General features: G+C 34.6%; 1 protein-coding gene across 1 annotated transcript in view; it reads right to left on the reverse strand.

The window, feature by feature from the left end:
- LOC150105775 (uncharacterized) overlaps nucleotides 1-24,117 on the reverse strand; it is a 625,951-nt gene that overhangs the window by 195,438 nt on the left and 406,396 nt on the right. The window contains exon 20 of the mRNA XM_090394343.1: nucleotides 5,145-5,301. Within this exon, the coding sequence (XP_090250469.1) occupies nucleotides 5,145-5,301 (157 nt within the window). The remainder of the gene's footprint in view (nucleotides 1-5,144; nucleotides 5,302-24,117) is intronic.

Below are 24,117 nucleotides of genomic sequence, written 5' to 3' on the forward strand. Positions count from 1 at the left end.
TATGTGTGTGTGTGTGTGTGTGTGTGTGTGTGTGTGTGTGTATACACATACACACACACACACACACACACATAGCTTTTTGTTGTTGTGCCCAATGTAATTCTACAACAAACAGATAATATTAATAATAGGACTCTAGCATTGATGTATATTCTATTTTAGTTATTTATTTATTATTTTTTTTTCACTAGAGGTCAGGCCAACAATTGTTGTAACGGTTGGTCAGTAACTTTAACAAACCAGATAGATTGTAGTGTAGCTTGTTCTCTGTATATAGTGCATATGCTCCAGAAGATGACTTTGATATAAAGGTCGAATGTAGAGCTTAGTTATATTAAACTAAAGTTTTACTCAAACATGGTAGTTGTCTCCATAATTTTCAAAAATGTACTTGGATCACCGTGCAAGCCTAAAAGAAAAAAAAAAATTAATACATACCCTACAGAATAACAGGAAGGACAAGATCTACGTATAACTACAAATATATACTGGAATCAAATGGCTCAATAAGATATAAAAATGCATATTCTGACAACTTTGAAATCAAAAAAGGAGTAAGACAAGGATGTGTCTTATCACCCTTACTGTACAATATATATACAGGGTGTTCGGGATAAATTTGACAGTTTCGTAAGGAAAAAGAAAATCTTCTTTGTATCTATTAAATTTAATGAATTGACAAAAAAACATTACAGGCAGAGTTAATTACAATACTATCAACAAGATTTACTCAAAATAACCACCATTAGCATCGATCACAGCTTCAATTCTGCTTCGGAACCTCGAACAAGCTGATGCTACAGTCTCCCTGGGAAGGGCCGCAAAAACTGTTTTAATTTTATCCATTAACTGGGCTTTTGTATTACTGGAAGTGCGATTGGTGTCTTTTTCAACTGCGCCCCATACAAAATAATCCATGAGGTTAAGGTCTGGGGAGTTTGGAGGCCAAACATTTGGACTGGTGAAGTCGTAGAAATTTTCAGACAACCATTTTTGACTTTTCCCAGAGGTGTGGCAAGGGGCCGAATCCTGCTGCCATACATACGGCCTACCATTGCCTACCCTTGTTATCCAGGGCTTGACTACAGTTAGCAACTCCACGAACAAAGCCCGAATTCCAATGCCAGGGTTCTTCAACACCTGTTCCTGCAGATTTGCGAGGAATTCTGCTGTACGAATGCAATCAGATCGTCTGCTAGGGATCTTTCTTCTTGCTACATCCTCGTAGTCACCATTGCAAGTCTCTAGTTCATGCCTGATTGTTTTTACTGTATTCAGGGAGCATTGGGCAGCAGTCGTAATATCCTTATTTTGATGGCGGGCACAAATCATCATGATACAAGTTATTCTCTTCCATGATTCAGGTGGGTTCCAGCTATCCATCCTTTCTGACATCTTGTATATGAATGAAGAAGGGTCCAAACTTTTAAATGAAGAGAAGTGTGTGTTAATACATGTAACTTACGGAAAAATATAATTAATTATAAATATGTCAAATTTATCCCGAACACCCTGTATATAAATATATATATAGTGAGCAAGTTTTTAAAAATATTTCAGAACTGAAGGGTGTAAAAGTGGGGAGTAGGAACTTCAACAACTTCGGGTATGCAGATGACACAGTCCTTATAGCTGAATCTGAAGATGATCTTGAAAACTCAGTCACAGAAATTTACAACAGAAGCTTAGAATGGAATTAATTATTAGCCTAAAGAAAACAAAATGCATGATTATATAAAAAAAAACCAATAATAAGAAACTAAACATAACTGTAAACAAAAAAAAAATTAAACAGGTTCAGTCTTTTATATATTTGGGACAAACATTTACAAACAGAGGAAATTCCCTTTAAAGAAATAAAAAGAATAGAAACAAGAAAAGCCTTTATTGATATGAAAACTGTTCTAACATCTAGAGACATTGAAACTTGGACTCTAAATAAAGAAGCAGAGAAAAAATTAGAAGCTTTCGAAATGTGGACCATCAGAAGAATGTTGAAAATACCATGGACAGAGAAAACGAAAAATGAAGATGTTTTAAAGAAAGCAAAAATGAAAAGAACATTAATGAAAATAATTAAAGAACAAAAACCTAAATATTTTGGACATCTAACTAGGCAAGAAGGCATTCAAAAATTAATATTAGAAGGGGAAACTAGATGAAAAAAGAGGGAGAGGTAGACCCAGGAGAATTTGGTTTGAAGACATTAAGGAATGAACTGGCTTAAATGTTGCAGAACAGCAAAAGAAAGAAAACGATTCTGTGACATGGTTGCTAACCTCTTTCTAGGGGATCCTTCTTCATTTTTTTTTTTCCAAGTTACTTCTTCTTCTTCAAGAAGAAGAAGTAACTTGAAAATGTTTCCATGTTTGTTCTATAGAGCAGGGTTCTTGATTATCTAACCTGTAGACCCTGTCCTAATAAGCATACTATATGTTTAAATCTTTCATTTCTATAAATTTTGCTAAGTATTGCTATGTTTTTCTTTAGAAATTACCAAAAAAAAAAAAAGTGTCAGAAAGAACACATCAGAAATATAGTACTCTATAAATTCAACAAAAGGAAAACACTAATGCAACCACACAAACAATAAAAAGTTTTTAGCGAGAAAGTTATAGAAATTTAGGGACTGGTTTACAGCTTAACTGACATATTCAAGCTGGGCTGTTCATTTCAAAACAAATGATAATTTCTCACTAGGTCTGCAGAATTAATATGAGTTATTTCATCATTCATCTGCCACTTATAATTGGCACGAAACATTATCCCAACTTAACTGGATTTTTTGTACATTTTGTTTCACACAATCATAGTCTAATAATCATGTATGTGCACTTCATGTATAATTTATGAAATGACTCATTACAGATGAGAAATGGTAGTCTTGAACAATATTAGGCATTAATAAATTAAAGACTTAATTCTGTATGTTAGTCAAGTAAATAATAGTTTAATATCTGACGTTTCACCAACTGATATCTGTCAGCATTTTCAAAGGATACACTGGTAAGCAATAGAAAGTAAAAAACTAGGAAACTAACCGACAATTCTAAAAATTATATAAAGTTATCACTGTGCGTGATACAATGATATAAAACGCGTGTCGCATGTGCAACGTTTTATTTGTTGAGAAATAAAACCCACGAACACATGCATCTGCAGACACAGGACACTCTGTGAGGCATAGGGCTAACCACCTCATCCATGACTTATGGTTAAGAAATCCAAAAATAGTTGGAAGGTCGTGGGCACTTAAGTGCCTGTTAGAACCATTGATAGAATTAGTATCAGTGTTGCTGCTGATATGAACACACAAAATTTTCATTGTGTTTCCCTTCTTATTTTTGTCTTTTGATGTTGGAGTACTTACATGAAAAAACATAATAGTTATCTACATCAGTAATTCCCAACCTATTTCCACTTTTATACCCATTTATACCCATTTCTATAAATTGTACCCCTTGTTTTTAAAATAGCTGTTTTTAAATGCTGACACTTTTGTTCAGTGTCTACTTAATGTAAAATAATGGAAATGAGGTAATAATAATAATAAAATAATAACTGAAACTATGCTAATATTAAATAAAAAAAACTGCTTGAAAAGAATTGCAAAGACAATGCACTTACTTATACTCAGTCAATCAAACTGAACCGATCAAACAGTTTGGCTACGGATGTATTTATATTTTTGGAGAAGTTCTAGAAATGTCACAAATGGAAGTTAGTGGAAGGTTTGTTATTGCAAAGGTCATTTCTTAGTAATACACGATTGTTCTGGAAAGGAGGATAGGTGACAAAAGTGATGCATGAACTGTGCGTAATTATTGGTAGAAGAGTGGTTCTCATATTAGAGAATCATCATTCTCTAATATGAGCTAGTTTTTGGAGTGCTTGTTTTTCTGCCATTACTAATTATGTTTCGTGTACCCCTGGACATAGCCCCAGGTGGTACGTGTACCACCAGTTGGGAACCAATGATCTACATCATTACAACTATTAAGGATTATATCACATTCGAAATATTGAAAACGTGAAGTGAATTGAATGTGTATCGAATAAGCACCAAGAAGGTACCATATTTGCTGGCATATAAGACGCACCCCCTTTTTTGTACACATTTTTTAGGAAAAACTTTATCACTGAATATTATAATGAATTTACAGTATTACAAATATAAAGTAATAAGTAGGTATACTTTCAACAAATACCTAATCTTCTTTGTCAAAACTCTGAAATTCATCTCCAGAGCTAAATGAAGAGACACTTGAAACCTCTTCTAAATCAGAATCTGAGTCCTCATACAACAAATTGTCCTCTGTACCATCCAGTGCATTACTAATGCCACACTTCTGATTGCCAGGCAGTCTTTTATCACGTTTATCAGTGAGAAAAATGTAGTCAGGAATTGTAATATGTCTTTGTGGGGGTGTGGCGAGTTTCTTGTAGAGCAACGATGTCTATTTTGTGGCCTGGGAAGGATATTATTTAGTACCTCTGATTTTGATCTAGTGAATCCCCCTCAATATTCAACTGGAAGATAGTCAGGCAATTCCTGATGCTCTTGTTTGGTTGTGTTCATTCATTTTTAAGGTGACTGAAATGATTTGGAGACTACAGTGAACTTTTCGAAAATAACCCTCTGCCTAAGTCATGGACACAAACCTTGTTGACTAGGGCAACGTTCGAGCTGGTATGCCTACTTTAATACTGTGTTCTCATTTCTTATAGTGTCCAGGATACCATAATTAGCATTTATATCCCAAAGCGAGTTATTACTCAGAAGTTGCTACTTTCTTGCCAATGGCCGCTGCAGGCTGGAATCAATCCCTGAAACAGAGGCTCTTCCTGTCTTGGAGCAGATGCATGTGCAGCTGCACCTTATTTAGTGGACAGTTGCTGCAGTTGATCGTTGGTTACCTCCCCAGGGGCATGCTTATTTAATGGCAGCATAGGGTGACCTATCACAATATCATCTTAGGGTTCTGTGTAATGTGTGTTTTGAGATATAAGTGTATATGTGAGTATATGCATTCAGACATAAGCATGTGCACAAACATACTTTCTTACACACCTTTATGAGAATTTTACATTTTATTTGAAATTAATTATAAATATACTTAGAATTAAACAAAACACCTACTTACACTTTGTCACCAATAGTTGCACATTCTTTTAAAATATCAAAAAGAAGAACAATTTTCCCACTCAACTCCAATTTGGTAGCATCTTCATCTGCAACAAACTGATGATACCACTGTTTTTTTTCTTCTTTCTGTGGTAATTCTATAAGTTCAGCTTCACCTATTATTTGTGCATAAAATAATTACATATAATTTTTCATCCAGATAAATTAAATTTAACCAGCATTTTAAGTACACCCCTTAAGAATAAATGTCAGAAATCAATAATGAATATTTAATTCTTTTCATCTGATATAAATATTGCTTCAGTGAACTACTGAGAAAATTCTTTAATTAATACTTTCCATCCATTCTACCCCACCCAACATAAACAACAGAAATGTTCTGAAAAATCTGAGGTTGAATTCCATTAACATTAAAGTAATTAAACTACCAGAATCCTGATATTATAGGTATATGAACCTAATATTACACGAGTAAATGACACAAACAGAATTTTCCTAGTTATTTTAATTTTTTTATATTTGGAGAGTAGAATTGTGTTAACCTTTGATTTATATTTCAAATTAGAAAAAAACTAGAAATCATGATACAGAATTAGCAATTATTTCTCACAATTCTCTTGCTGCTTTTCAAAATACACATGCAGTTTTTGACATGAAACTTTTATATGAATTAACTGATTTCATGAAAATAAATATTTATTATGGTTCTCTATATTGAATACAACATTTAATATATACATATATATATGTGTGTGTGTGTGTGAATGATACATATCTCAAATGGGTTAATAAACAGAAAGCACACTTCATTTAAAAAAATAAACAAAGAAAGAAATGGTTAAATTAATTGGTGAAATAACCAACCATGGCAATAAATTCACAGACAGAACTAAAGATTTAACTGATTTAACTGCTGATCATCTAACTTTGTTCTTCCTGCACAAGAGAGGTTACAGCTGTATTTAATCTGGTATCCCCTGAGTAAGCCAAAGGGAAGAAGGGATTATTGGATAAGCTAAATAAACTGTTTAATTTCTTGGAGAGATGGAGGGGCAGGGGAGGGGTTGTTGTTTAAACTGCATTTGTAAAGAACCCCCAATTTAAACATTAGATAAAAAGGGGTTATCTGAATTTAAACTGTATACTTAATAAGACTGTCGGTAGTTTAAACAACTACCGACTGCCTTATTAGGTATACAGTTCACAAAATGCTTTAGCACTTATTAGATTTGCTTTGTTTATCTGATCTTTGTTAATAGTATTTGGTGGCCACAAAGACTAATTTAAGTAACTGAATTATTTAATTTTTAATGGTTAACACTGAGGCAGCGACTATTTTCAACTCTAGGTTGAAATGAGCTCTTAATTTATAGTTCAGACTTCAAAATCCATTTATATCTGCAATCAAAAGGAAAAATAGGACTATAGTCTATTCCAAGTTCACTACTCTTATACTCATAAATCCCCTCCAGTCACTTGGGTTGTCAAAGTTCTAGCTATTTAATTTATCAACCTGATTAGTTGATGCAATCTTTTTATTTACTTTATTTTGCTGGAGACTAGGCTACAATTATCAGTTGAATAAATCAATTAGCACATACAGATTTTTCTGTAGTGAGTAGTAGTTTAGCTTGTTGAGTATATATTTCAGTTAATTATCTTGATGTTGATGATAATTAATGCAATTAAATAAGCAACTAAGATATGAGGCCAGCAGATTATGTCTGTTAAAGACACACGTTCTCCAGCTAGTTAGTCTGCTTTTGTAAGATGAAAAATCCGAGTTGTACAGAGGAAAACTCTACCACATCAATATGAGAATGAGGTGGTAGGGATTTCTGTTAAAAAGCTTTTATAAAGGTTTTCTTATATCTTATTGATACAGTTACTGAAATGTCCTTAAAACTGCAATATAGAGGCACTGAAAACCTTGAGATGAAGGTTAGCATTTTGAGTAACAAAGATGATTTCAAATCACTCGGTATTCCACAATCCCAATATCATTTTTAACACTCTCCTTTGCACTTCCTCCGTACTGTATCAGAATCACCATAAAAACCAGGAAACCAGACTTGCATGCAATAGCCCAAGTGAGGTTTTATCAAAGCAGGGGTGGATTAAGCTGAATCGGGGCCCCCAGCAGTAAAAAAAAAAATTATGGGGTCCCTAAAAATGTCCACATTTGGAAAAGTTGACATTTCTCTTGCAGCCTGGTACACTTGGTTGCACTGAATTTGTCTTCTTTTAAAAATAGTAGATGTTCCAATTCATCATCAAAATGCATAATATCAGTATCATTCATATTATAGATCTCTTTTAATTTTTCCAATTAGCTTGGGGGGTGGGGGGGCTGGCGGCCACCTGGTCCAATACCCACTTGATCCACCTCTGTATCAAAGCTTTGTAAAGAGGTAAAAATGACTTTCTTATATTTACACATCGAGGTTTGTTTCAGCATTGCAATTATTTTCTAAGTTGTATTTGCAATCTTTGCTAAATGATTCTTGAACTTCAACTTCCTATCTACTAAAACTCCAAAGATTCCTAGCCTTATCATTTTCTTCTAGCATAATTCCACCAATATAATACAACATTGGATATTTAATCACACCAAACTTCATGATTTTATGTTTAGTACATTGAACTGATAGCCATTTTCACATGCCCACAATTTCAGCCTATTGAAATCATTCAGCAACGATAGGTCTTAGCGGGGTGTTTTCTTTATGAATTTTTGGTAGCCCGTAAATGGCTACCAAACATGGCCCGAAGATACAATAAAAAAACTGTTCCCTCATTACGCGCGCTCCCCTAGAATTTATGGGCTACCAAAAATTCATAAAGAAAACACCCTGCTAAGACCTATCGTTGAAGGAATTGATAGCCCGAAGTATCACTTAGCCAAAAAATTAGCAGCAACACTCAAGGAGTTGGTAGGTCATTCCCCCTCCTATATCAAAAACACACAACACTTCATAAACATCATCAAAGACATTACATTAGAAAAAGATGATTTATTAGTCAGTTTTGACGTCTCTGCCCTCTTTACGAATGTCCCAATCAACGACACAATCCTTCTCCTACAAAACAAATTCCCTCCAGATATCACGGCGCTTTTTGCGCATGTATTACGGTCGGGTTATTTTGTATGGCAAATCGCCTTCTACTTACAAAAAGAAGGCACAGCCATGGGATCGCCATTATCTCCCCTATTGCTAACTTTTACATGGAACATTTTGAGCAACTTGCTCTAGATTCCTCCCCTCTAAAACCCAAAGTCTGGCTTAGATATGTTGACAATGTTTTCGCGATCTGGTCCCATGGCCGCCAGACATTAGACACATTCCTTAGCCACCTAAACAAACAACACAAACGCATACAGTTCACAATTGAAATTGAAAAACACAACACACTTCCATTTCTAGATACACTTGTCACACGTCTTCCCTCGGGCAATCTTTCCTTCACTGTTTACCGAAAACCGACACATACGGGACAATATATACACATAAACTCCTACCACCACCAAACACAAAAACTAGGTGTCATCAACACGCTAAAAAACAGAGCTCAGATGATTTGTTCCAGTGAACAGGCACTGAAAGACGAGTTTAAAATTATCAGTAATAACCTACAGAAAAACGGATACAGCCAAAATACTATAAACAAAATTCTCTACAAAACCACAATAAAAAACAAAGACAAACCAGACTACAGTAAAACTATAACCATTCCCTACATTAAAGGAATATCAGACAAAATAAACAGAGTACTACAAAAGTACAACCTCAAAGCCACCTTTAAACCTCCTGCAAAATTAAAAAACTTACTCAACTCATACTTACTCAACACTGTCAAAAAACAGAGCTCAGATGATTTGTTCCAGTGAACAGGCACTGAAAGACGAGTTTAAAATTATCAGTAATAACCTACAGAAAAACGGATACAGCCAAAATACTATAAACAAAATTCTCTACAAAACCACAATAAAAAACAAAGACAAACCAGACTACAGTAAAACTATAACCATTCCCTACATTAAAGGAATATCAGACAAAATAAACAGAGTACTACAAAAGTACAACCTCAAAGCCACCTTTAAACCTCCTGCAAAATTAAAAAACTTACTCAACTCATCCAAAGACCCACTCCCTCCACTAGCTCACCCTGGAGTATACCGAATTTACTGTACTTGCAACATACCATATATAGGAGAAACAGGACGCACTATTCCTATTAGATAAAAAGAACATAAATGACACATTAAATATAATAATTATGGTGAAGCTGGCCTTTCTGATCATGCCCTGAATACCTTACACAGAATTGACTGGAAAACCACCAGCTGTCTACATCACAAAGAGCATGGTATGAACGGAAATTCAAGGAAGCCTGCGAGATTATCAGCAACCACTCCAATCTGAACAACAATGATGGTTTAAACATCCCAAACATATGGAAGGCATATATTCGACCTTCCTCACCAAGAACAACTATTAACAGGACTGTAAAAAATCCAGTATTGTAAATCAAAAATAGGAATTGTAATACTAAAAATAGGACACCAATTGTTTCTGAAAGAAAACCATCTAAAAGAATGTTTATTTCATTGTAAAAATAGAATTTAGCTTGATGTAAAAAAAAAAGTTTTATTTTATTTTATTTTATTTTATTTTTATTATTATTATTATTTTTTTTATTCACCAGAGGTCACGCCAGTAGAATAACATGTGATCAAATCATTATTTCTCTAGCTTACAGTTAATGATGTAACTCAGCTTGTTCTGTATACTTATGTACGCTCCAGATGATGATCTTGATGTGAATATCGAGACGTCGGGATAATAAAAAAGTTTTTTTAACACGGTTGTAAATTCCATAAAAATTAAAAAAAAAAAAAAAAAAATCAGCAAATAGATGTATGTCACATGTCAAATCCTTTCCAGTGTTATTAATGTACAGATTGAATAACAATCGACAAAGTCTTTCATGCTGTATTCTGTCAAAAGCCTTAGCAAAATCTAAAAGTATCATGGGCATATTCATTACTCTTGTCTAACTCAATAGTAACATTATTATAGACTGTGAGCAAGTTACTCAAATATGAACTTCCCTTGGTAAACCCATGCTGTTCATTGCAAAGTACAGTCTCTCTGTCAATCCATTTCTGTATGTGAGCTCTAACCAACTTTTCCAAAATCTTCACCACCACTCTAGAGATACTGATAGGTCAACAGCTGGATACACCAGCCTTTGCACCACTCTTGTACAATGGGATTATCATACATTCTTTCCACTCCTGTGAAATCCTCCCTGTTCTAAGACTGAAATGAAATTCATAGCCTGGTCAAAGGAATAGCCAGTTTGGCTGAACACTCTTTTAGCATCCATGCTGATATCCCATCATTCCTTATTGTGGAATTCTTATTCAGTTTGTGCAACAACTCTAATTCTGCCTCATACACCTGCAATTCTTCATCCAGTGAAGAGGTAGCAATGAGTACAATGTTGTACACATCATGCTGATATCTTTTTAGCAAAAACAAACCCCTCGTTAGTTGAACAACCTCTTCTGCATTGGTTACCCTTACATCACCTGCATTCACCATTCATATTACAGAGTTATTCATTCACATGTTTGGAAAATTAATGTTTCTCATTATGATTACTCTTTTTACACCCATCATGTTTACTTGGTGATGTATTTCGTCTCTAGCAACTGATCCACTAGGTCTGTAACAACATCCCACTATGAATTTGATCTTGTTAGACTACGCCTTACATCAGATGACTTCAAATATGAAAAACTGTTACTAGTATTGCAGTTATGGATCTCAACTCTAACTGGATTCATGTCATCTAATATCATTAGTAGCACACCCTGTCCTCTCCTATCCTGTCTATCCTTTGTAAAAATACTGTACTGAATTCCGCTCTGAATACTGTTTTCACTTGATTGCAGTATGTGGGCTTTTCATAGCCAGGTCTCACTAATGCCTACAATATGAGGCTGCAATGTAGTGACCAAGGCAACAAACTCTACCCGTTTGTTTCTGATACTCCTAGCATTTGTGTACACAGTGACGTAATAAGTTTTTTTTTTTTTTTTTTAAATAATAGTCTGCCTGACACAGTTGGACAACTTGCAGATCTTTGTTCTATCTAGTCTTATTTATGCATGCATCTTTGCACATGATAAATAGGTCTGATTGGATGAACACAAGACTGTTCTCTCCTAATAATCATTTCGATAATAATACTCATTCCCTTCATTAACACAGTTACATAACACCGTCACTCTTACACACAGATTCTCACTATTCCTGCCATCATAATTCACTTTCTTCTGACTATCTGTGTTAGGTCTCATACTAATTAATAATTTTTCAAGACTCCTGATACCAAACACATTCAAGTGTAGACCATCCCCCTCTTATAAAAATCCATTCTTCCCTGAAACTCACTCCACACATCCAAAAACTCATATCCATTCTTTCTACACAGAATAGACATCAAATCATTTGCCTTTATTCTTAATTCCTTTGTATCATATCTAGGTAATACACTTACAATTTTCACTTTTTCTCTCTTCCCTCTTGCTTCTTCCAACAACCTTCTCATATCCTCTCTCATATTGAATTTATCGCTAGTTAAGTCTTTCGTACCTAAGAGAATTATGATCTCTTTTGCTCTTCTTTTCTGTTTTTTCCCCCCACTTGCATATGCTATATTTTTAATTTGTTCTCAGGGAAAATTGGAAGTTATAACCCGCTCACTCATCAAGGCATGTTTTATGATAAAGCTGGCATACCAAATAACGTCCTTCTTATTACAATCACATTACTTATCTGGTATTTGTTACACATGCTAAGTTACTTGATTCCGTGTGTTGATCGCTTTTACTGCTTAACTTTCTTATTCTCCCTGTGTTTCTCTGAATGCTGCTCAAATTCCTGCATCATTTGTCTCTAGTAATGCAATTTAACCTTGTAATATCGTCTTAGCATGAAAAGCCTTCTTGTTCTCTACTTCGCTGTTCTTGATAGCATTCTGTGTTAGTTTCATCTGTGTTTTAAGTGTCATTTTACAGATGAATTTAATATTGCCATATCACAATAAAAATATGTTAAAAAACTATTCTAAAATCTACTCTAATTTTCTAAGGGAAAAAAAAAACACAATAAAACAAATAAAAATCACCAATTTTACACAAGCATTAAATACATCCAAATTAGATTAGATTATTTTATTTTGTAACAATTCAGAACCAGAGTGAATATATCACTGTCGATAGCAATGTTTTGTCTTAACGTAATATGCATATCTTTATATTGGAACATGGTGTTAGTAATTATTAGTTTGCATCTTGAATGATAATTGATCAAGTTCTTCCATTATTATTAGCTTTGCACTCTTCTTCAAAACCTTTGTTTTTCCTTTTTAATGTACATGTGCCCACAGAAGCTACACAAGTGGAAATAAAAGCTGGATTCTATGAAAAACTGATACTAATTCCTGAAAAAATTCCATGACAGGATATAATCATTTTATGAGGAAATTTTTCATGCAAAAATTGGAAAAGAATATATAAAGAAATTATTGGAAAACAAAGCCTTCATGAAGAGAGAAATATTAATGAGAAAATATTGATTAATTTTGAAGCATCAAGAAATTTAATAATAAGCAGCTCTATGTTTATGAGGAAGAGTATACACAAAAAAAAATATGGAAATCTCATGATGTATATACATTCCATCAAACAGTCCATACCATTATCAGTAAAAGATAATAAGAATTGCATTCAGAATAGATGAGCTGAGTGTGATAGTGACCATTTTCTAACTGGTGCTATCCTTAAGGTTAAAATAAACAGTATATATTTTGCAACACATACAAATCATCTGAGATACAATATTAAGGAAAAACTAGATAAAACTGAAGAGAGAAGAAATATGAGGGTGAATTAAAACAAAATTTGAAAAAATATGCAGCTGAATTCAAAGTAAAATATAGTGTAAAAAATGGTTTAAAGAAGAATGTGAACTGGCAGTAAAGAAAAAGATAGAAGCATTTGGATTAATAACCCAACTGATATTCATGCTGCTCAGAGATACAAAGCAAGCAGCAAGGAAGCCAATAAAATAATCAGACAACAGAAAAGAACATTTTTACATAAACAGATTGAAGAAATTCAGAAATACACTCAAATGGACAAAACATTAGAGATACTTACCTAATAGCTTGTCAGTCCTCCTCTAGTGCAAATAACAGCCTGTAGTCTCTGAGGCACTGACTCCACCAGATACCAGAGGTAATTCCAGCCATGCCTGTTGCAGCATTGTCCACAACTGTGCTTTAGACGTCGGCCTCGGATAAGTGGATCTGATGTCTCGTTCTATGGCATCCCAGTGGGGAAGTGCATTGTCGTGCAGAAACACATCATCAGCTGCAGGATGTGCCAAGGCCATGAAAGTGTGTAGATTAGAAAGATTAACCAGCACATTCTGGTAAATCGCAACATTTAAGGACCTCTCCAGGCTCATTAAGGGACCTAATGTGCCACATGAGAAGCCCCCCTCCCCCAACCATCACAGAGCCGACACGACAGAACAATGGCCTCATGCAGTCAATGTCACCCACTTGTCAGCTTGGTACAACTGATGGCGGGATTCACCAGACCACTCTGCAGAGGTCGAGTTTTGATGGTCCCGACACAGGGCAAGGTGCAATGCCTAATGACGACCTGTCAACAGTGGTACACAATTAGGGTGTCAGCTCCTGTAGCCCATGGTATGCCATATCATTAGCTTGCTGATGCTGCTTGGACCACTGACATTGAAACTGGATGTGATTTGTGCTGCCATTACCCTGTGGTTGATCTGTACATGCCTGGACATTCTACGTTGATCCCATTCATCAGTGGCATGTGGTTGGTCAGTAATTGCTCACTGGATGCTGGTATGCCTGTTGATGGTATACTCATGGTAGACCCTTGGTACGGTTGCCCTCAAGAACTCTAGGGTTCTTACCACATGGGCAATACAATGACCCATCTGTTTTGCACCAATAATACATTCATGATCAAAGTTGCTAAGATCTTCACATTTACCCATGTTCGTCGATTGTGAAACACTGTTGGGAAGCTGCCTATTTACCATCTACATTCAGTTTGGGTACATTTCACTTTGCATAGAGGAGCCAGTGTCAACTTCTCATTACCCATATCTCTAATGTTTTGTTCCACTGAGTGTACTTTACAGCAAATAATCCTAAAAAAATTTTCTATGATATTAGAAATCAATAAAGCAACAGTAACAAACAATATTAATGGACAACACTACCCACAAGAGATGAAATAGTAAACAGGTGGAGAGAGTACTTTAACAAATTACTAAACTGTAATGAACTTGCTGAGACATCGGGTACCTTTTGGGTGGTAATTTAGAATTTGTTTATGTATTCTGCTTCTATTCATTCTCAGTACATGTTCTTTTCATTTTTCTCTATAGCATATAACTGTTTCATTTAGGGAGTTTGTAATTCCAAGTTTATTTCTGATTTCGCTGTTTTTCATTTTATTTATTATTGTGACTCCTTCAGTTCTGCTTAGAAATTTCATTTCGGATGATTCAATTCTTCTTTCATCTGCTTTTTTTGTTGTCCATATCTCATTGCCATAGCCATAAAGTAAGGTAGGTTTAGCTACTATCTTGTAGATTCTTATTCGTGTGTTTTTGTACATAATTGGGTTTAAAGACTTTATTTATAATGCCTGTCATTTTTAAAGGTTTTGATAGCTTCAGTTCTATATCAGCTTCATTTTCATAACATTGTGTGTCCTAAATATTTGAATATATTTACTTGCTCCATTATTTTGTTGTTTATTACTATTTTGCTTCTTATTGAATTAACACCTTTGAAGGCCATGACTTTTGTTTTGTCTGTTGATATTTCCATACCATATGTTTTTATCAGATTATTTAGACTGCATAATGATTTTTGTAGTTCATCTTCACTGTTTCCAAGGAATATTTGGTAATCAGCAAAACGAAGAATAGCTAATCTGTTATTATGGTTTATCTTGAATCCTCCTATATTAGTTATCTTCCATTCGTTTATGATTTTATCTATGTATATATTAATTAAAACCTGTGTGAGAGTGCAACCCTGACATACTTCTCTATTTATTGGTTTCCAGCTTGATGTAAATTATTGTGCTTCACAGATATTTTCTTATTTTGGTATATATCAAATAAGACTCTAAAGAGTTGGTTTGGTATTTCATATTCTTCGAGGATTTCCCATATTTTCTCTGATAATTTTATCAAATGCTTTGGTGTAATCTATAAAAGCTGTGTGTGTTTCTATTTTCATTTCTCAGTGTTTGTTGATTAGTAATTTTAACATAAATACTTATCATACGTATCACCAAAAAATATTTAATCTTTCACTACCTGAAGTAGAATAAATTATAAAGTAGCTCAAAGACAACAAAGCAATCAGGTACTGATGAAATAGTAGCCAAATTCATCAAATTTGGGAGCCTCTACAGCTCAGTTCAGTTTTGATGATGTCTGGGAAAGACCTGTGTTTGTCTAGGATGTAAAGAACCTTTATTGGGCATTTTCAATTGAAGGTGAATTAGCTGGTCTCATATGGAGGAAAGGTAGAAGTGGAGATGTATGTGGCGAACATGGACTGGGAACAAGAAATGAGAGAGGACTAAAAAAAAAAAAAAGAGCAAATAATCACAAACACATGGTTTAAGCTACCATCCCAAAGGCTGTATACTTGGCAATCACCACAGGATAATAATGGGAATATAGCCAGAAACCAAATTGATTATTTGCTAATTAATCAATGATTTTGAAGCTCTATAAAGAGTACAAAAACCTATCCTAGTGCAGATATTGCTTCTGATCATAACCTACTGGTGGCAGAGTTAAAACTTGGACTGAAAGCTATACTTAAGAAACATCAACAAGAAAGGTTTGATTTAGGAAAATTAAAAAACACAGAGATAAGACACAAATTGAGTCAAGATCTGAATCAAGTGCTAGCACTTATCAAGAATGATGACATCATGAGGGTTGATGAATCATGGGACAAATTAAAATCTGTCTTCATAGAGAAATGTACCAATACCTTGTGTCCTAATAGAGCAGTAAAAAAGAAAGATTGGATAACTGATGAAATTCTTTCTCTCATGGATCAATGTGGATCATATAAAAATCATAGTCCAACAAAATATAAAGAGGTTCAGAAAATTATTAAACATAAGATCAAAGAAGCAAAAGAAATCTGGATGAATGAAAAATGTAAAGAAATAGAAATTCTACAGGAAAAGCATGATAATTTTAATCTACACAAAAAGCTGAAAGAGACCTCAGGTATATTTAAGAAAAAGCAATTCTGTATCCTTCGAAACAAAAAGGGAGAAATAATATCCGAAAAGATTACAAAACACAAGAATGGATGAAATATATAGAAGAACTCTTTACTGATAACAGACAGAACCCAGAAAATACTTATGAACATATGGAAGGTCCAAGCATTCTAAGATCAGAGGCAGAATGTGCACTAAACTCAGCTAAAAATGGTAAAGCCTTAGGCCTGGATAGAATACCAGCAGAAATAGTCAAGTTATTAGAAGGTGACAACATTATATATTAGTAAAGCTATTTAATAAGATCTACGATACAAGCATAATCCCTCAAGACTGGTTATAGTCGACCTTCATCATGCTACCTAAAAAAAAAAAGCAAATGCAAAAACTTGTAATGACTATAGAATGATCAGCTTAATGAGTCATGTTCTCAAAATGTTTTTGAAAATAATTCAAAAAAGAATATACGGAAAATGTGAAGACACCATCAGTAATACCCAATTCGGCTTTAGAAATGGTTTGGGAACAAGAGAGGCTCTTTTCTGTTCTCAGATCTTATTCCAAAAATGTATTGACCAAAACAAGGAAATACTCATAGAATAAAAGCCAAAAGGCTATTTTTCTGGCAACCTTAATAATAATGAAGGGGATACAAATCCTTTGATGTTTATCTGCCAGTAACATTTTTTCGGTATGAAACTCATAGATCTTAGTCCTAGTTCTTAGAGTTTCACTTACTGGCAGATAAACATCAAAGGATTTGTATCCCCCTTCATTATTACGGAAATACTCATTTGCTTCAAGAAAGCATTTGACAAAGTCCAACATTCTAAAATGATTGCACTACTAAAAAGAATTGGATTAGATGGTAAAGACATCAGGATCATTGAAAACTTATATTGGAACCAAAAGGCATCTGTTCAAGTTGATGACATTATTACAGACTCCATTAACATCAAATGAGGAGTAAGGCAAGGATGTGTGCAGTCACCTCTTCTTTTTAACATATACTCAGAAGCCACATTTCAAAAAGTCTTGAAAGGAAGGGATTAGTGTAAATGGTGAAATGATCAGTAACATCCGATATGCTGATGACACATAATATTCAGGATCTTCAAAATCTTTTGGAACTAGTGAATGAAGAGAGTGAAAAAATGTGATTAAAAATAAATATCACCAAAACTAAATTCATGGTCATAAGCAAGAAACCAATTCTTAATTCAGCACTTTCTTTAAATGGGAAACAAATAGAAAGAGTGGAGAAGTTTAAATATCTCAGATGCTGGTTAAATGAAGATTGCAATCCAGAAATGAAAAAAAAAAATTTTTTTTTTCTCTTGATGAAATCAACACTGTGTAACCGCAGTTTAAATTTATAGCTTAGAGTACGCATGGTTAAATGATATGTATGGTCTGTACTGCTGTACAGTGCAGAAACTTGGACCTTGAAAACAACATCAATAAAAAGACTTGAAGCCTTTGAGATGTGATTACAGACGAATGCTAAAAATCCCATGGATAGCAAAAACGTCCAATCAGGAAGTACTGGAACAAATGGGGAAATCACGTGAACTTTTAGATACCATAAAAAGAAGGAAAATTACATATCTTGGTCACCTACTTCCTAATGAAAAATATAAGATACATCAATTATTTATAAAAGGGAAGATAAATGGAAGAAGAGGACAAGGAAGACAAATAAAATCTTGGCTGGCAGACATCAGACAGTGGACTGGCACGAACTCTGAGAGACTGCTCAGAGTGGATGAGACGCGCTCAAAATTTGCCAAGGTGGTTGCTGACCTCCGATAGGAGATGGCACTCAAAGAAGAAGATATGGAGGTATAAATTTATTTAGTTTAATCCTTTATCCAAGTGCAAGCAAACAAAATATGCACCTGAAGTATTTTCAGGACTGGGGGGAAACTCATGGTAAAGGTGGTATGACTTCACATCACTTGCCTTAGTATCCCATAATGCAATGCACATCTTGCAGATATGTATAATGCTATGCATTATGGGAAGGGTCACTACCTAGACCAGTTTCGACTTTTATTGAGGTCTCTTCAGTGGGAGCCACACCCAGAAATGATATTAAGGTTGAAGTAATGCAGAAGTCATATTTTCATATACCAGTTGCCAAAAGGTGTCACACCTTATTATAAAATTATTCTGGATTAGAGATAAATGTTGAAAGTTTTCCCACTTGGCTATACTATAAATTAAAAATTCCAAGAAATTATGACTTCGCATCACTTGCCTTAGTATCCTTTCTCCAATCCAACAATCTAATCTTGAGGAATGAATCATATACATAAACATAAACTTACATTTACTTGTTCTATAGGTTCTCTACTGAGAGTGCAGCTGAAGTTTTCTATATTCCTACCTATATTTTCAGGTTTTCTTTTAACTGCTGATTTTCATACCAAATTTATTATAGCAGTTATTCAATTTAGTTAGGGAATCTTGCAGACTTATACTGAATTTATTTAGAAGTATAACATAATTGAGCCTCCATAGCTCAGCCAGTATAAACAAAACCCTTTGGTCAGAAAGACCTAGGTTCGATTTCCATCCATGACACGAGCAACTTTAATCTGGTCTCTTTCGACTAACGATGAGTTAGCCAGTCTCATATGGAAGTAGTGGCTTTTTTCACTGGAAACTTGGGTTTTCCATCACTCAGAACAGGCAAACTGGCCCCCACGAACACAGAACATACATGGATCCATGAATACTTACAACAACGTGGAAGAGAGAGAGAGAGAGCGTCCTCAACATAATCCTTATGCCCGTAGTTGATTTTCCATTAGGAAATTAACCATGAGTTAACCATGAGTCACATCGCGGTAGTAAACCTTCTGGATGGGGATGATGCATAATGATGATGACAACATCATTTGCATAAAGTAAAGAGCTTAGATTAACATCTCCAATTTTGATGTCAGGTTTAACACCACTTTCCTTCATATGGAATCCATACAGATGATGAGTAACAGTGGAGAGTATATCCTTCTCTCTCAGCTAATTTAACATTAAATCATCCTCATGTACTTCTTTTAATTTAAACTGATGACTTACATCTGAAATACAGACTAAGTATTGCTTGATGTAATGTCCCATTTATGCCATACAACTGTGGTGTGCTGAACAGCTTTCCTCGTGGTATCTTGTAATATGCCTATACATAATAAATAACGGAAAAACTCACGTAGAAATATTATTTAATAGTATAATTTTCGCCTGTGTGTCACAGGCATCTTCAGTACAATTAAGCTCAAAATTAAACACTAACTGACAATTCCAAAAAGCGCCACCTAAGTAGCTGGTGTAAGATAACTAAAAAGGTCAATAACTTTCCTAAAAAAAAAAAAAAAAAAAATTAATACAATAAAAAGTTAGGAAAGATTAGCTGATTTGTAAAGTACTATCTCCCATAAAGGGGATAGACGTAAGCCGTCGGATCTGTTTAAGTTAGGAGAATGAAGTAGAGTTTCACATGCTTCTTTATAAAGGCGTTCCATGAGAAACTGACTTTTGTGAAGAACTCTTGTCTTTCTCCAATGAACTCTGTGTCTAGTGAAGATGGCATGTTCTGCAAGTCCAGACTTTTCAGGTTTATAGTATTCAATATAAGATTGGTGTTCTTCTAGCCGAATGGAGGCAGATCTTCCCGTTTGTCCGAAATAACATAATCCACAAGAGCACGGAATCTGGTAGACACCTGGATGATTAAGATGTGGAAGCTTGTCCTTTGGAGAAGCAAGAAAGGTGGAGATTTTTCTAAACGGTCGAAAGGCAACAAAAATATTCAGTGGTTTTAAAATTTTTGCTATACGTTCACTGATGCCTTGTATATAAGGGATAGTAATGCGCGTTATTTCCTCTGTGTTTGAAGAGGGAGACATATTAAATCTACTCAAAGTTCTTTTAATGAAGCAATTCTTATAGCCATTAGATAGAAAGGAAGAAGTTATATATCGTATTTCTTTCTGTAAAAGATCGTCTGTAGAACAAAAGGAGTGTGCCCGATGAACCAGTGTTTTAATAGTTCCTGCCTTTTGACTGGGATGGTGATGAGATTCCGCATGGATATAATGGCCTGTATGAGTCTTCTTTCTATAAACTGAGAAATGTAGGTTACCATCTGGTTGGCGAAGAATTAGAAGATCTAAAAAGGCTAACTGCTTATTTGATTCTACTTCTAGGGTAAACTTGATCCTAGGATGAAATGCGTTTAACTTATTGAGAAATTGTTGAAGTTCATCAGAAGAGCCATTCCATACAGCAAAAATGTCATCGACATATCTGAACCAATGAGTAGGTCTGGGAGAAATATTGTCAAAGATACGTTGTTCAAAATGTTCCATAAAGAAATTGGAGATAGCAGGAGAGAGAGGATTACCCATTGCTGTTCCTTCAATTTGTTGATACAACTTATTTTTAAAAGAAAAATAACCAGAATTTATTACAAAATCAAATAAGTTTACAATGTCTGAAGGAAATTCCTGTTGTAGTAATTCAATACTTTCCGAAAGAGGCACATTTGAAGTTTACAATGTCTGAAGGAATTTCCTTCAGACATTGTAAACTTATTTGATTTTGTAATAAATTCTGGTTATTTTTCTTTTAAAAATAAGTTGTATCAACAAATTGAAGGAACAGCAATGGGTAATCCTCTCTCTCCTGCTATCTCCAATTTCTTTATGGAACATTTTGAACAACGTATCTTTGACAATATTTCTCCCAGACCTACTCATTGGTTCAGATATGTCGATGACATTTTTGCTGTATGGAATGGCTCTTCTGATGAACTTCAACAATTTCTCAATAAGTTAAACGCATTTCATCCTAGGATCAAGTTTACCCTAGAAGTAGAATCAAATAAGCAGTTAGCCTTTTTAGATCTTCTAATTCTTCGCCAACCAGATGGTAACCTACATTTCTCAGTTTATAGAAAGAAGACTCATACAGGCCATTATATCCATGCGGAATCTCATCACCATCCCAGTCAAAAGGCAGGAACTATTAAAACACTGGTTCATCGGGCCCACTCCTTTTGTTCTACAGACGATCTTTTACAGAAAGAAATACGATATATAACTTCTTCCTTTCTATCTAATGGCTATAAGAATTGCTTCATTAAAAGAACTTTGAGTAGATTTAATATGTCTCCCTCTTCAAACACAGAGGAAATAACGCGCATTACTATCCCTTATATACAAGGCATCAGTGAACGTATAGCAAAAAATTTTAAAACCACTGAATATTTTTGTTGCCTTTCGACCATTTAGAAAAATCTCCACCTTTCTCGCTTCTCCAAAGGACAAGCTTCCACATCTTAATCATCCAGGTGTCTACCAGATTCCGTGCTCTTGTGGATTATGTTATTTCGGACAAACGGGAAGATCTGCCTCCATTCGGCTAGAAGAACACCAATCTTATATTGAATACTTTAAACCTGAAAAGTCTGGACTTGCAGAACATGCCATCTTCACTAGACACAGAGTTCATTGGAGAAAGACAAGAGTTCTTCACAAAAGTCAGTTTCTCATGGAACGCCTTTATAAAGAAGCATGTGAAACTCTACTTTATTCTCCTAACTTAAACAGATCCGACGGCTTACGTCTATCCCCTTTATGGGAGATAGTACTTTACAAATCAGCTAATCTTTCCTAACTTTTTATTGTATTAATTTTTTTTTTTTTTTTTTTAGGAAAGTTATTGACCTTTTTAGTTATCTTACACCAGCTACTTAGGTGGCGCTTTTTGGAATTGTCAGTTAGTGTTTAATTTTGAGCTTAATTGTACTGAAGATGCCTGTGACACACAGGCGAAAATTATACTATTAAATAATATTTCTACGTGAGTTTTTCCATTATTTATTATGTATAGTTATGTCTACTCACGGTTTACCTCTTTTAAAACTTATTGTAATATGCCTTTTTCAGCTATATATATATATATATATATATCCGATTCTCGCCGATATATTTCTCAACGATTTTGAAGAAAAAGCTATTAACTCCTTTCACTTTAAACCAAAAGTCTGGTACCGCTATATTGATGATATTTTCCTCATCTGGGAAGACGGTGTCAATAACCTCTATTTATTTTTAGACCATCTAAACAAGTGCCATGAAACAATCTCCTTCACCTTTGAATTGGAATCAGATGACTGCCTTCCCTTTTTAGACCTCAAACTTACCTGATGTGCTGAGAGCATTAAAATCTCAATTTTTAGAAAGCCTACTCATACTGATAGATACCTTCATGCTTTCTCCCATCACTATCGCCCACAAAAATGTGGTATTATTTCCACCTTAGCTCACCGAGCCAAATCATTACTTACAGAAGAAACAGAAATCGAAAATGAACTCCTTTTTCTTAAAAAAACTTTTATTAACAATGGTTTCTCTCCAAAGAAAATTGACAAATTTCTTTCCCCCAGGCACTCAACTACTTCTGAAGATCCCTCTTCCCCAAGAGCTGTCATCTCCTTGCCTTACATCAGCTCTCTCTCACCAAAACTGGCCAAGATTCTCAAGAAATTTAACTTCGAAACTTGCTTCACTACGCTTCCAAAACTTCATTCATTACTTAGCAAACATAAACAGAAACATCTTCCTACTCAGTTTCCAGGAGTGTACAAGATTTTGTGTGATTGTGGAAAGCCATACTATGGGCAGACTGCCAAATCCACCCTTCTACGTTTGGATGAACACCGTAGAGATATCTCCTATAACAGGACTAGAGCTAGCGCTCTCTCTAGCCACATTCTCTTTTCAGCTAACTCAGACGAAGGCCGCCAACACATTGTAAACTGGACTCAAACTTCTAACATCCATGTGTGCTACGATGAACTTGAAAGAAAGATTGTCGAATCCAGGGAAATTTCTCTAGATTCCTCTCATATCAACAACAGCTTGAGTTACAATCTCTCTGATGCACACGTTGCTTCTGTTCAGTACTGGCGCACTCGTGACAGCGCGTAGTATATGTTTGTTTGGAACTCATACTCGCATTTGTGTTTCAAACATGCTACTGTCTTTTTATACTTGTTCTGTTATTACAATTTTAAGTCTCTGTAATTTTTTTATATATTTCTTTGATTGTGATACCTGAGGATGTTGATCTATTCAACGAAACTAGTAAACTAGTAGTATCTTTTTAAATATATCTTGTCATCTTTTTATCTCTCGATAACAGTCATTAAAGATTTATCATCATCATATATATATATATATATATATATATATACACACACACACACATACACGGTATATATCCTTGTTATATTCCCATGATTTCTTAATTATCTGTCTTAATGTGAAAATCTCATCTCGACAACCTCTATTTTGCCTGAATCCAACTTGTTTTTCTCCAAGCTTCCTTTTCATAATTTTTGTTAGCTGTTTCTCCAGTACACTTGCATAAATATTACCAGGAACACCCAGTACTACCCATACATGGTACTAGGATACTATAGCTTGATTAATCAACCTCTAATGTGTTCTTAGAAAATACATAGAAAAATGTACCTCTGAAATTCTCACATACAGTTTTATTTCCTTTTTCATTG

The sequence above is a fragment of the Typopeltis vanoorti genome, chromosome 6 (assembly GCF_054136105.1).
Source record: "Typopeltis vanoorti isolate ZY-2024b chromosome 6, IOZ_Tvanoo_1.0, whole genome shotgun sequence".
NCBI classification, from domain to species: Eukaryota; Metazoa; Arthropoda; class Arachnida; order Uropygi; family Thelyphonidae; genus Typopeltis; species Typopeltis vanoorti.